At 47.8% G+C, this 15000-nt stretch overlaps 1 protein-coding gene across 1 annotated transcript in view; it reads left to right on the top strand.

Moving 5' to 3' along the window:
• Nucleotides 1-15000, top strand: part of pdcd11 (programmed cell death 11) — a 34327-nt gene that overhangs the window by 9149 nt on the left and 10178 nt on the right. Inside the window, exons 15-31 of the mRNA XM_062543142.1 lie at nucleotides 1-29; nucleotides 1760-1930; nucleotides 2869-3082; nucleotides 4935-5087; nucleotides 6283-6395; nucleotides 6708-7100; nucleotides 7605-7759; nucleotides 9381-9443; nucleotides 9604-9700; nucleotides 9827-9916; nucleotides 10238-10340; nucleotides 12568-12745; nucleotides 13094-13153; nucleotides 13299-13421; nucleotides 13738-13860; nucleotides 14050-14203; nucleotides 14395-14520. The exon at nucleotides 1-29 is cut by the window's left edge and continues 166 nt beyond it. Of these exons, the coding sequence (XP_062399126.1) occupies nucleotides 1-29; nucleotides 1760-1930; nucleotides 2869-3082; nucleotides 4935-5087; nucleotides 6283-6395; nucleotides 6708-7100; nucleotides 7605-7759; nucleotides 9381-9443; nucleotides 9604-9700; nucleotides 9827-9916; nucleotides 10238-10340; nucleotides 12568-12745; nucleotides 13094-13153; nucleotides 13299-13421; nucleotides 13738-13860; nucleotides 14050-14203; nucleotides 14395-14520 (2345 nt within the window). The remainder of the gene's footprint in view (nucleotides 30-1759; nucleotides 1931-2868; nucleotides 3083-4934; nucleotides 5088-6282; nucleotides 6396-6707; nucleotides 7101-7604; nucleotides 7760-9380; nucleotides 9444-9603; nucleotides 9701-9826; nucleotides 9917-10237; nucleotides 10341-12567; nucleotides 12746-13093; nucleotides 13154-13298; nucleotides 13422-13737; nucleotides 13861-14049; nucleotides 14204-14394; nucleotides 14521-15000) is intronic.

Here is a 15000-nt window from a genome sequence, read left to right as displayed (position 1 = left end):
TGTGTCTCAGCAAGACCAAGCTGAACGTTGTATCCTTTCACACTATGCTCAGGAAAATGTTCAAGCTACACTGGTAATATATCATGAAAGTAAGTCATCTAAGTAGAAGCATGCAATAGGAATTTTCTCATCTCAACTTACTGAAACAAAGGCCAACACATTTCACCCAAATTTTAAAAATTCAAATTGTATCCTTTCACACTACTCTCAAAAGGTTAGGGATATTTGGCTTTCGGGTGAAATTTATGAAAAATTAAAAAAAGTTCAAGCTACACTGGTAATATATCATGAAAGTAAGGCATTTAAGTAGAAGCATGCCATGGGGATTTCCTCATCTTAATTTACTGAAACAAACACATTTCTGTGTTTTTATTTTTTTATACGACAGGACCGTGAAGAGGTAGACAGGAAGTGAGTGGGAGAGAGAGATGTTTTAGGATCGGGAAATGACCTAGCTCAGACTCGAACCCAGGTTCCTGTGGTCACTTGGACCCCTATATGGTTTGAGTGCTGTAGCTAGTTGCTCTACAGTGCACCCCCCCCCCCCCCCCAACTGCGTCATGTTTTAATCAGTCAGGCTGTTTTTGTTTTGTTTTTTTTGTTTTGTTTGTGAGACCGTTTAAAATGACCCCCCGAGTTCTTGCGCGGGACATGGGCCATATGGTTCACACCATCCCGTCTGGTCCGAAGTGGCCATATGTTCCCTTATGTCCGAGGAGCAGGTGACGACGTTTTCAGTGGTGTGGTTCAGTGGGCCTTCAGTAGGACACAGTGTGCCATGTATAGCCATTTGCACAGCATCAGTATTACAGGGCACAATGAACTGTATTCCACGAGGTTACTAATCAGGAGTGCGTTTCCCCAACACCATAGTTGCTAAACTGTTAGTTTGTTGGCATTGGGAAATTGCTAACCTGTTAGCAACTTAGTTGGTTGGCAATGCGAAATTGCTAACCTGTTAGTTTGTTGGCAATGGGAAATTGCTAACCTGTTAGCTAACCTGTTAGCAACTTAGTTGGTTGGCAATGGGAAATTGCTAATCTGTTAGCTAACCTGTTAGCAACTTAGTTGGTTGGCAATGGGAAATTGCTAAGTTAGCAACTATGGTTTTGGGAAAAACGCGCCCCAGAAGAGAGCCAGCCCGCTGCTACACTTTGAATCAGCTTTATTGGCCAGATTTGCGTAAACATACAAGGAATTTGACTCCGGGTTTGGGAAGTCGAGCCACAAGTTAAAGAGTCCCAAGTGGCATTCTTAATAAAGCAGAGCCACACACGCAGCCGCTCTGTCTCCTTAATCTGCTGGAGTTAGAGCAGCACTAGAACTCATTAGACCGTCAGATACATCTAGATTCTCTTTGTACTGTTTGATCCAGCACACTCGTCCCCCCTCTTCTCTCTATTCCCCCTCTGCCCTCCTCTACCTCCTTCCTCTTCCTCTCTGCCACTCTCTCCTTCTGCTGCTCTCGAGTGGTACTTACTTAACGTCTGCACTCTCGTCCTCTACTGCTAGTAATGACCGATGGAGTGTTCATTCTCGAGGACCCCTTAAGGTCTCCCCTTGCACTGCAGCTCGAATATTATTCTTCATTTCTGTAAATCGTTTTGGGATAGACGCGTCTACTAAGCGAATAAATGCAAATGTAACCTTGTGGTTCAGACTCCTCGTGTGTGTGTGTGTGGGGGTGGCCATTGCTCAGGATTTTGGTCCGTTGGGCCTCCATCTTGTTTTTTCCCTTAACTGAACGACCCCCCTCCAGATCCTGACCAAGAAGCCCCTGGTGAGGGCGTGTCTGGAGCGCGGTGCGGCCGCCACCGAGTTCTCGGGCCTGCGTCTGGGCCTGGAGCTGACGGGCTGGGTGAAGAACGTCATGCCCTACGGCGTCTTCGTCGAGTTCCCCCACGGACTCTACGGCCTCGCCCCCAAAGCGGTAAGTCACCTCGGGTAGCCCCCCCGAGATCGTATAAGTACGTAAACTCATGTATTCATGTAAACTCATTTCATTGGTTGTATTACAGTAAGTGTGTTTACTAAAGCCGTAGACACGTGTGTGTGTGTGTGTGTGTGTGTCCCGAAATTGTATAAGTTAATGTAAACTTATTCAATTCATTGCAATCAGACTTTGATTTTTCAGTCTATAGTAATTTCCTGTGTATTAGCCGCACTGTGTATAAACCGCAGGACAGTGTTTTATGCAACTTAAAAGAAACTAAACCATATTAATTCCATACTAACTGCCCCCTGTGTATTAACCTCATTGCTGAAGAAGTTTTGCGAGGTCAATGATTCTAGTCCATTCTCGGTCATAAAAGGTCCATTCCATAGTGTGTAAAGCAATACCGTATTTGTGAGATTCAGCAAATGGCTCTCCACAGCCTTTTTAGTCCACCTCCGCTCAGCAGGCCTGAGGGTGCCCAGCAGCCGAGGCTCAGTAGATAGGAGACAGAGATAGTGGCTACAAAGGAGCCATAAACAGCTCCAGCCAGTTCATAATTTGATTGCTTGTTGAGATCAAATATCAACAACCTTTCACCAGAATTGCAGACAGCGCCTTTACAGACACTGTGGCTGTGGGCATGGATGGACTGTTTTATACATTCCTGTATAACAATATTGTTAAAGGACACCCTGACATTTTGCTTATTTTTGCTCGTAATGTACTCGTTACCCGTCTACCGCAGAGGCTACATGCCCATCTCTTCTTTTGCATGCAGTTACCCAGAGTGACACCTAGCTTAGCACCTAACTTAGCCTAGCTTAGCATAACTCACTAGAAGTAAATTTTTATTATCATTATTATTATTATTATTATTATTATAATTGTATTATTATTTGAACCTCTCTCTCTCCGTCTTGCCCTCCACACAGGCCATGAGCGACCGGTTCGTGGAGTCCACGGAGGGCGTGTTCCAGGCGGGCCGGACGGTGCGCGCCAAGGTGACCAACCTGGACGAGGAGAAGCGGCGCTTCCTGGTGAGCCTGAAGGCGTCGGAGCTGAGCAGCGCGGAGGACGAGGGGCAGGAGATGCTGACCAGAGGACTCCGAGAGAAGACGGCCGCCATGGAGATGATCGGCGGGAGAGGTGAGTAATGTAGAGTTCTCAACAGGGCCTGAAAATTACAACCCGAACCCGACTCGGCACGTGGCTTTCAAAGCCCGAGCCCGATGTAACCCGACACAGTATGAATTATCTACCCGAACCCGGCCCACGGCCCGACACCGGCGGTCGAGTTAAAAAAGGGGCTAAAAGAGGTATCTATATCTAGGTGAATCTATTAAAACAGGAAGAGGTGAGCGATGGAGAGAGAGGGGGGAGAAGGAGCCAGGGATGGTCAGGGGAGAGAGATAAAGGCAGAAGGGAGGAAAGGCATGTTTGTTATTCAGAACATTAGTATTCATGCACAAAGGTAATCTAAGGTGCAGCACAGCCAGATAAAAGAATGATCAGTGGAAGAGGTTAGAGAGGGAGGGAGAGAGAGAGGAGGAGGAGAGAGGGAGAGAGAAGGAGCATTGACGAAAGGCGAGTTTTACTTATTCATCACATTTATAGTCACACGTGTTGGTAGCTGAAAGTGTGTTGTCATTGGATGCAAGGATAAACCGGCGGGTGAAGGAACATAGAAATAGACTCCATAGAACAGGGCCTCAAAAGGTGAAATGCATCTGTTAAAGCAGGACATAGAAATGAAAGGTTGAAAATGGATGTAGAGAGAGAGGGAGGGAGGGAGGGAAGGCAAGAGAGAATGAGTGAGTGAGTTATCGAGAGAGTGATATTGAGAGAGATTGGCTGAGGGTGATTGTGGGGGGATTGATTGAGTGACCCAGTTGATTGAGAGAATAGTTACGTTTAGATCATGATTGAAGGAGAGAGAGAAGGGTAGAATGAGGCCCATGAGAGAGAGATGGATAGAGAGAAGGAGAGAGAGAGAGAGAGATAGAATAAGGACCTGGGCACCTTTGCCGAGGAAGAGGAAGGGCAGAGTGTTCTGTTGTCGTCACAACAGATCGTCTCAGGAGGGAACCATTTCGTCATCGCTCAGCCGGCATTTTCCGTAGCAACACCGTAAACTGCCGTGGTTGGCATCCAAGGGAGAGTGAGTGGGAATCCACAATGGGACTTTGTGTGAGAGAGAGAGAGAGAGAGAGAGAGAATCTCAGGATATCCCGGAGATCCCTAAGCAAGGGGATATAGCCAAAGCACTGCACTCTCTTAAGCCTGATCTTCAAAACTAAGCCACCCCTTGGGTGTTGACTATGAGTTATGGAACTTTCAAAACCTCCACATTATATTTGGATTCCTCTGTTTATGAATCAACTCCTGAAAAACAAACCAAGCTTGTGTGTGTGTGTGATTTGGTTGTTTTGTGTTTGTTCTGCAGTTTTGCAAAAGTTAATCAGGAGCATGTTGAGTCATGGAGTGGGGCTGCAGTGTGTGGAGTGTGTGTGTGTGTGTGTGCATGGAGTGTGGAGTGTGTGTGCAGGTGCTAATTACGAGGAGGAAAGCACATAAAGAATGCAGCAGCCCCCCCCCCCCCCCCCCCCCCCCCTGCTCCCCCAGAGAAGAGAGGCTGGGGAATCCACCCGCCTAATGAGCTGTTTACACGCTCGCTTCTTCTCCTGATGGAACACCGTTTATTCTCTTCCGCAATCTTCCCTCCATTCCCCTACCTCTGTTTGCTGTTTTTGTTTGTTTGTTTGTTGAACTTGTTTCTTCTTCTCCTCTTCTTCCTCTTTCTCTCTGTTTGTTTGTGTGTGTGTGTTTGTTTTGTTTCTCTACCTCCTCCTCTTCCTCACTTTTTCTCATTGTCCACTGTCCCTATTCTCTGATGGTCTTCCTGTCCACCTCCCTTACATCTCTCTCTCTCTCTCCCCCCTCCCTCCTCGCTCCCTACCTCTCTCTCTCTCCCTCTCTCCCTCTCTCTCCCACCCTCTAGTTGGCGCGGATGCGTTGCAGCAGCTGTCGTCGTTAGCCGTGGGCAGCAGGCTGAAGGTGACGGTGGACGACCTGTTGGAGGACGGCTCCTGCTCCTTCTCCTCAGACGACCTCCCGGCCGTCTCCATCTTGGCCTCCGAGCACCACCTGGCCGGTGAGGAGCCCCTGCAGCAGTAAAAACGAATGTGTTGGAAACAACACAAACTGTGTTGTGTTGTCCCTTCTCTGGACACAGAGATGTGTTGAAAATAACTCACACAGTGTGTTAAAAAAAAACAACACAAGCTAACAAATAGCTAAAGCATAACATTAACTGTGTTGTCCCTATCTGGACACAGAGATGTGTTGTTTTCAACACATTCCTTTTACGAGTGTAGCAGAGCCACCACTACAGCTCAGTGTTTGGGCCTTTAAAGCAGCACTATGCAAGATTTATTGCCTTGGAAACAACACAAACTACTGTGTTGTCCCTTATCTGGACACAGAGATGTGTTTAAAAAAAAACAACACAAGCTGAGTTATTTTCAACACACTGCGTAACAAATAGCTAAAGCAATGTGTTGGAAATAACACAAACTGTGTTGTCCCTATCTGGACACAGAGATGTGTTAAAAAAAACAACACAAGCTGAGTTATTTTCAACACACTGTAACAAATAGCTAAAGCAATGTGTTGGAAATAGCACAAACTGTGTTGTCCCTATCTGCACACAGACATGTGTTGTTTTCAACACATTCCTTTTAAGAGTGTAGCAGAGCCACCACTACAGCTCAGTGTTTGGGCCTGAGCCTGTCGCTTTAAAGCAGCACTATGCAAGATGTATTGCCTTAATATAAAAGCCTTAAAGCTAAAGTAGGTCAAATATGTTGCAGCTCTAAGGGGAGCTCGAACACCCAAAGCGTTGGATCCCTTTAAAGGAACATGCCAATTTTGGGGGGAATTAGCTTAAGTGCCATCTACCCAAGACTGATAAAAGGATGCAAATCCATCCCTGCTCCTCTCTGTGCATACAATAACACAGTCTTACACCGTTAGCTTAGCATAATTCACTGGAAGTTGGTTAGACCAGGTAGCCTAGCTTAGCATAATTCACTGGAAGTTGGTCAGACCAGTTAGCTTAGCGTAGCACAATTCACTGGAAGCTGGTTAGACCTGTTAGCATTAGTGTGTTCCTTTGAAAACTCATGTGCAGGGAGCCTCTCGTCATTAAGTCCAAGTTTAACCATGTGGTCTTGTAAATAAGCAGACATTCTTCCAGTCAGTAAGTGAACGGTGATGAATAACCCACATGGTGCACTGCACACCAGCCAGCCAATGACATATCTGAACGCTTAAATTCTCGGTTTCAGGTGTGACGGTGACCTCTGGGCAGAAGGTAAAGGCGGTGGTGTTACAGGTGGACCCCAGGACCCCGCAGGTGCACGTCTCTCTGCTGCCTGCCCTGCTCAGCAAGAGGAAAACGGTCAGTTCCCACCCTAGCGTCCACTCTCAACACCACTGCAGGAGTCCAGATCTTGTTTTCATTTCACGCGGAATAAAAACAGATTTAGCCATTTTTGCCCGTTGTGTTTTCGATTGACATCTTTCTCTCTGGTTTTCGTTTCAGTTTTTTTGCACTTTGCAGAGAGCATATTTTTAACTAAATGTCTGTTTTTGTCAATAAGTAAAAATCTTAATGAGATTTTTTTTTGTTGATAATTAAGTTATGTTATATGCATATCTTGCTTTTGAGGTCGATCATATTAATTTTGTGTATGTCTGTTCATTTTCACAGTTGGAGAGTGGGTCAAAGCACGAAGCTCAGATACTTCACATCGACGGTGACTTTGCCGTGGTTTCCATCGGCGACACAGCCCACGTGACCGTCGTCCCGCTGATCGCCCACCTCAACGAGACCTTCGGCGGCGAAGCGGAACGGCCGAAGGCCGGCGACACCCTGAGGGGACAGGTCGTTGTCGTCGAGCTCGCCAGCGAGGCGCTGAACGGCCTTGCGCTCGTGAGCCGCGAGGCCGGGCTCGGGGTCAGCGCCAAGCCGCCTCCCTCGGCCGCCGCCGTCGCCGCCACCGCCCGGCGCGAGAGGACGATATCGGAGGGCCGCGGCTCGCTGCACAGCTTCCGCTGCGGGGATGTGGTCACTGCTGTGGTCAGCGCCATCAAGCCCATGCAGGTAAAGTGAAGACTTTAGGTGCTTCTCAACATGCCTCCTCGATCCTCGAACGGCCTTCCCACTGATCTATAAATAACACTGGATAGACTATCCTGTTGTTGCCGCCCCATCATTCTTTATGTAGATCAGTGAGGATCGAGGCCTGAGGAGCGAGGGAGGATGTATAAACGCTGAATGAGAGGCACCCATTATCTTCATCAGGATATTATGAGGACGAAGGGCATCCCTTGAACCCTCTTTGACTTCTCTTTCCTTTTTTTGGTTGATTTGGCCATGGGTTGTTGACTGTAATGATTTCCACATGGGAGAAGAAAATAATAATTTGCTGATATGGAATGTTTGACCAAAAGCCCCAGCATGAGCAAGGGCCACTAGGAAATACTTTGTTGATGAAATGTATTATTTTCTTGATAAAATGTGTTATTTTTATTAAATGTATTATTAATAATTGCCATATTATTATTTCTCCCTGGTCATAATATCTCTCCGTTCCGCATCCGCCAGGTGCGCCTGACCTTACCTGGGGACGTGACGGGCTGTGCCCACGTGTCGGAGCTTCTGGAGGACCCCGAGGCGGGCTCGTTCCCCACCAGCGCCGTGAAGGTGGGCCAGGAGGTGCGGGCGCGCGTCATCGGGGGCCGGGACGTCCTCAGCCACAAGTACGTGACCATGCCGAGCCTAGCCGCACTCCACCGCACACAAGTCTGACTTTACCATAGCCTAGCCGCACTCAACCACACGCGAGTCTGACTTCACCTCAGCCTAGCCGCACTCAACCACACACACGAGTCTGACTTCACCTCAGCCTAGCCGCACTCAACCACACGCGAGTCTGACTTCACCTCAGCCTAGCCGCACTCAACCACACACACGAGTCTGACTTCACCTCAGCCTAGCCGCACTCAACCACACGCGAGTCTGACTTCACCTCAGTCTAGCCGCACTCAACCACACACACGAGTCTGACTTCACCTCAGCCTAGCCGCACTCAACCACACGCGAGTCTGACTTCACCTCAGCCTAGCCGCACTCAACCGCACACGAGTCTGACTTCACCTCAGCCTAGCCGCACTCAACCGCACGTGAGTCTGACTTCACCTCAGCCTAGCCGCACTCAACCGCACGCGAGTCTGACTTCACCTCAGCCTAGCCGCACTCAACCGCACACGAGTCTGACTTCACCTCAGCCTAGCCGCACTCAACCGCACACGAGTCTGACTTCACCTCAGCCTAACCGCACTCCACCGCACACGAGTCTGACTTCACCTCAGCCTAGCCGCACTCAACCGCACCAGAGTCTGACTTCACCTCAGCCTAGCCGCACTCCACCGCACCAGAGTCTGACTTCACCTCAGCCTAGCCGCACTCAACCGCACACGAGTCTGACTTCACCTCAGCCTAGCCGCACTCAACCACACACACACGAGTCTGACTTCACCTCAGCCTAGCCGCACTCAACCGCACACGAGTCTGACTTCACCTCAGCCTAGCCGCACTCAACCACACACACGAGTCTGACTTCACCTCAGTCTAGCCGCACTCAACCACACACGAGTCTGACTTCACCTCAGCCTAGCCGCACTCAACTCATAGTAATACCATATTAACTGCCGCCGTGTATTAACCTCATAGCTGAAGAAATTGAGCAAAATTAGTGTATAAGCCACGGCTAATAGTTGGGAAATTACAGGGTTTAGTTTAATTTCATTTCATTTCAACGCTTGATGGTGTTTTAAGCCCCGCCGTCGACTTCAAGGCAGCGATGCGATCGTCCACTTCAAGACACCTAACCTTTCTTTTACTGTCTATGCGCCTAACCCTAACCCTTACCCTTGCCTAACCCTAGTACCTTCCATACAGCGCTGCCTGGATGACGACGTTGGGTGCTTAGAACGCTAAAAGGCGCACTCAACCAGACCAGAGTCTGACTTCACCTTAGCCCATGTAGAAATAGCATTTCTTTCATTTCATTTAATCTTTTTTTTTCTATTTATATTTATTTATTCATAAATTGATGGAATGGTTTCATCCTATTCCTTTGGTTTAAGCGGTGCACTGCAGACACACTGAGAATGTATCTATGTGTTTATTCCCATGTCCTAGAAATAGATAAATAAACAGAGCAATTTGCGAAACCATTATAATCCTAAACTGTCTCTCAAGATTAGTTTAATGCTTTCGGGAAGCGGTCTGGATATCTTTGGTCCTAATTAGTGTGTGTGTGTGTGTGTGTGTGTGTGTGTGTGTGTGTGTGTGTGTGTGTGTGTTCGTTCTCCGCAGGTTCCTGCCGATCTCCCACCCCGGCTTTGTCTACTCCCAGCCGGTCCTGTCGCTGCTTCCGAGGTGAGTAGGCGGAGGGGGTCATCATCGTTGGGCCATCTGGCGTCCTTAATGGAACTCCTGGACGTTCCGCTGCCTGTGTGTGTGAGAGTGTGTGTGAGTGTTCTCTGTTTTTTTAACACGTGTTCCCTCGTGTGTGTGTGTGTGTGTGTGTGCGCATCAGGAAGGTGAAGGAGGCGGTGGACCCCAAAGCCCTGGCGGCCGGAGTCAAGATGGACGAGCTCGTGCCTGGCCAGGACCTCATCTGCTACGCCTCCAAGGTAACCATGCCACTTCGGACTGAAGTGTGTGTGTGTGCGTGTGTGCGTGCATGCTTGTGTGTGTGTGTGTGAGAGAGAGAGCCACTCTATGCTTGATCAGTGCTTGATCCTACTTTGCCCTCTCAGTATATTTCAGCCATAAAGTGTCTGGAGGTCGCGGTGACCCCAAAGATCAACGGCACCGTGGAACTGTTGGCCATGACCACCAATGTCAAGGTAACCCAGCCTGCAGTGCACTCACGAGCAAGATTTCACTCTGTTGTGAAACAGACCTCTGAAGTTGACCTACTACCTATGGAACAGTCAGTTGCTAGGTATCTGCCCACGAACAGTCAGTTAGTGGGCAGATACCTAGCAACTGACACAACAACTGACCTGAACACATGTTTTTGTTCCAAAACAAATTTTCAATTAACCATAAAAGTCCTGTAATCTCACTGCACCAGTTACCATAGTGGAAATAAAACGCTCAGTGTTTGTTTGTTTATTTGTTTGTTTGTTTGTTTGTTTGTTTGTTGTCTCCCTGTGGCTCTTTAGGAGGCCAAGAGGCCAGAGAAGCTGGTGAAGGTGGGCCAGGCCATGAAGGCCAAGGTGGTGTCCGTGTCCACCCAGCCCAAGCGCCTCTTCCTCTCCCTCACCGGTACGCCCAGCACACAACACCCCTCACACGGCGCCACCTGGTGGCCAAAGATCCTTCATTACTGACAAGATAGAGCGACATAATGCATCTCTATGGAAGCAAAATTCGAACAGTTCCTGTCTGCTTAAAGAGGAGTGTTATGCAAAGACGTCATAGTGGGATATCGACCTCTGTCAGATTGGCAAGCAGTTCAGTTCGAATGTTTCTAGGTCTGCTTAAAGGGGGATTTCGCCCCCCTCCCCTTTGCGAAAACGGAATGCGGAAATGTTCGAACGGTTGCGCCTCTCGCTCCGCTTTAACCCTCTCTGTGGTGGCGTTGGCCTTTGCTGCACACTGCACACGTGGTCTGTCGTTATAAATGCTGTTCTGTTTCTGTTCCTACTGACTGACCACCAGATTCAGTGCTTCCCCAAACTCAGTAGAGTTGTGGTTAGATATGTGACCATCGTTTGACCATTGTTCCTGAATTGTCATTTTGATTGTGTGGGTGATGGACGCAAACCATCTAGTAGAAATTCTGTTGTGTCCCTGCTTATGCCAATTAGCTCTTAGCTGATCTCTGCTGGTTTTCCTTCAGCTCTTGCTGGTATTTGCTGGTGGAGCTGGTTAGGCCATCAGGTGGACATGCTGGGGTGACCATCTGACGCGTGGGATACCGTTGGCGTAAGATAGTCATGGCGGTTTGCTAGAATGACCAACATTAAGCTAGCATGGCCAGTTAAACCAGCAATGTAGACCAGCAACACCAACTCAAATGACCAGCTTGAGGTGGTACGACAAGCAAAAACCAGCTGAATTACCATCGTAAGCTGGGTAAACAAAGAGTTTTGCTGGTCAGCCATCACAGAGTGGTCAAACAAGCTGGTTAACCAGCAAACCACCTAACCACCGTAAAACTGGTCAGGCTGTTTATTTCAGCAGGAATATTTTATGGTCTGCAACCTCTGCTAAAATTGGGGTTAGCCCGGGGTTGGGCTTTGTTCAGATATTTTCAGTTCAGTTACGAATAAGACAGTAAAGAAAAAGATTCAGACGATATATGAATGAAATGTTACCAGTGTCATCGCAGACATGTGATTCATAGTCATCTGAGACGCACACAGGAAGTTTGAGTTTCGACACTTTCTAAACTGACTCGAGCATCAAGACGACCTTATTGTTGTTTATGATCTCTGCGGCGATGCCCTGGCAGTCGTCGCCGAATTTCTGAAATATTTGCGAGCGAGAGTGTCGTGTAAATGTCCGCAAGTGAGACCACACGGAGCGAGCAGTGGCGTCAGGCGGATGCGTGGTTCATCAAATACCAGTCAATTATCCCTCCTTAAATTGCAGCGTGCGTAGGTTCTGCAGTCAGCGTGGGGCCCACTCCCCGTCCAACGAGTCCGTCAGGACCCATCATCTACTCTGGGAGATCGAATTCAGAGGGAAACAAATGTCAATTGAATTGTGGTTAAGCTTCTGGAAAAAAAGGCTACACAACAACACTTGAAGCCATATATGGTATAATACGTAGGAGGGTGAGACAGACATAAGAGACAGAGAGACGGACAGACAGAGAGACGGACAGACAGAGAGACGGACAGACAGAGAGACGGACAGACAGGGACAGGGACACAGAGAGAGAGACACAGAGAGAGAGACACAGAGAGAGACACAGAGAGAGACGGAGACACAGAGAGAGAGACACAGAGAGAGACGGAGACCGAGAGAGAGAGAGCACTAGTGTTGTTGCCATGCTGAACACATCACCTTGAATGTGGCCTGCTGTTCTGTCTGATCTTGTGAAATTAATATGAAAACTGAAGTTCAACCTCTTCAAAATAACCCCCCACCCCCAAAAGTACATTTTCACTGACGCTCATTGGAGTGTTATACAACCACACGTTGTGGTGCACAATTATGAAACCCACAAGCTTCCCGGCACCCAGACTGTCGGAGCTGCCTGCCTCCATGGTTACCGTCTCTGCTGAGTCATCCTCTGTTCCCTGCTGGATGTGGAGCGCAGCCTCCCTCCCTCCCTCCCTCCCTCTCTCCCTTCATCCCTCTCTCCCTTCATCCCTCTCTTCCTCTCTCTCCCTCGCTACCACCTCCCCCAGGAGAAATTACAGCCGCTCTCTACTCTTCCTCCCTCGGGGAAGGAGGTGTGGTAGGGAGGCGCAAAAAGGAGAAAAAAAAAAAAAAAAAAAACCCTGACTCACTTCCTGTTTTGTCGCTCCCGCCTCTGCAGGGACACACACGCTGTCGCCGGGGAACGTCGTCATAGCGTCCGTGCAGGAGGTGAAACCGTGTGTGGGCCTGCTGCTCAAGCTGCCGTTCGGGGGCAAGGGCTCGGCGTCCATCTTGGACCTGTCGGACAGCTACGCGCCCAACCCACTCCAGCAGTACAGCCAGGACCAGCTGGTCAGGTGCGTGTCCAGATAGTGTGTGTGTGTGTGTGTGTGTGTGTGTCCAGACAGGGTGGGGGGTCAAAGGTTAATGTGAATTTGACCATGTTACAGTGGAATGAGTAAAATGAATCAATCAATCAATCAATCAATATGATGATAGATGATGATGATAATCTTAATTGTCCTATAAGGATATTCTTCTTCACACATCAGTACATTCCATACAAAAGACTGTGCTGTGTGATTTGTGTATATCAGGTTGGTATAACTGAAAAATTGTTAACATTAGTGTCAGAAATGATCAGAGAAGAATGTGTTTGTGCAAAAGATCCTTAATATAATAACCGTCTCCGGTTTGTGTTTCAGGTGCTGCATTCTTGAGGCCGGTGAGAAGAATAAGTACCACGTGTCGCTCAGACCCTCAAGGTATGCCATTTCTCTCAGATCTTGAGCTCCCATGAGAACAGCAGATTCTTCTGAAGCACCGAATCGCCAACATTGCCACATTAACTCTTTCCCCCACAATGCACTGTTAATCTCGTGTGTGACGGTTTGCTGTGATGCCATGCAGGACTCACCCGGATAAGAAGCTGCCAATCACAGACGCTGAGTTGTCGTCTTTAGAGGACCTGAAGGAGAGCCAGGTCCTCCAGGGCTACGTGGCCGCCGTAGGGGACAAGGGCATTTTTGTCAGGTAACTTTGGAGCTCGTTAACTTTGGAGTTAGTCATAGGGCAATAGGGTTTTGTCATAGGGTAACTTCACTAGGTGTGAATCTACGTTAGATCCTAAGAGCATACCATTGCTGAAATGTTAAAGTTGATGTCAACCCTGTGAGCAAATTGAGGTGTGGTACACCAACCAAGGATGTTAAGTGCTAAGTTTTGACACACACTGCTAGATATGCTAACACGCTAAGATCATGACATTTCTTAAGCATAGCAGTTCTACTGAAGTTTGTCTGCGTTCTGAAAGTTACATTGAATGACTATTTAATGACCTCTGGAACAGGTTATCAAGGACCATCACGGGGAGAGTGGAGTACAAGAAGGCGACCAACTATTATGTGAAGGATCACAGTCTCTACTCCAAACATATCCCTCAAAACACGCTACTCACCGTCAAAGTTCTGAGGTAAAGCCTAAAGGCTCTCTACTCAAATCATATCGCTCAGAACTCGCTGCTACCGTAAGTTCTGAGGTAATTTTAACGGACAAAAGAATCACTGAGCGCTGTTACTGTCACAAAGGGAAAGGTGATTTTGTTATTATTGTTATTTAGTGTTGTTTATGTTTTTGTTTGTGTGCTCGTGTGTTTTCTCAGTTTGAATAGCGAGAACAGCCATGTGGAGCTGTCCACGCTTCCAGGGGACACTGGGAAAGCAGACCTCCTCCCCGAGTCCCTACATCTGCCACTCAGGAAGCGGCTGGAGAAGAAGACAAAGAGGAAAAGGAAGATATCAGAGAGTACAGTGGTGGTGAGTTTCCTGTGTGTGTGTGTGTGTGTGTGTGTGTGTGTGTGTGTTGCCTAGCTGTCCAGTTTAAGCTATTCATATAATTTCCCTCCTGGGATCAATTTTCAATTAGCCCCAAAACAAAAAGCTAGCATAAATGTTATAGTGTTGAGGCATTTTCGATGAGTTGTTGTTATCTTCTTTTTGGACTCTAGGAGGAAGCACCTGTGGAAAAGAAGAAGAAGAAGAAGAAGAAGAAGCCCAACACCGAGGACAACGACAGCGGGGTGGAGGTGTACTTCAGAGAGGAGGACACGGAGTCCGCTGAGAAGGCTCCAGCCGTGAGTCAACCCTTGGCCTGAATCCCACACCACTCGTGTGGTGCAGTGGTCATGCAACCGGGAAGTGGGGGAAGTTCACAACTGTTGAACTTTCTGTTGTCGAAGTTTCACAACTTCTCGCTAAAGAATTGAAACCGGTCACAAGACTGCACCAACAAATAACAACAACAAATCTATTGATTGTTGTTTGTAGGTTAGGTCAGCGAGAAGGCTAATATTACATAATTGCTCAAAAGTAAACTGGAAAGTATTGTTTAATTTCGCAATCAGCTGCATTTACAAGTAAATACCAGAAATGACATATTTATGCAAGGAACAAGTACATTATTTATCGCTCACTGTGTCGATTGACGTCAATATTCTCCTGAAATTTCTCCTGAAATTGAACTTAGCTCAGTTAGCTGAAGTTTTCAGAATGTACATTTCCCAAGGGCTCAGGAACGCGCGGATAGATAGATCTAGTCACTTCACACACTGATT

The sequence above is a fragment of the Sardina pilchardus genome, chromosome 1 (genome assembly GCF_963854185.1).
Source record: "Sardina pilchardus chromosome 1, fSarPil1.1, whole genome shotgun sequence".
Lineage (NCBI taxonomy): Eukaryota > Metazoa > Chordata > Actinopteri > Clupeiformes > Clupeidae > Sardina > Sardina pilchardus.
Note: the sequence above shows the minus strand (reverse complement) of the source record. Positions and strands in the feature narration are given on the sequence as shown.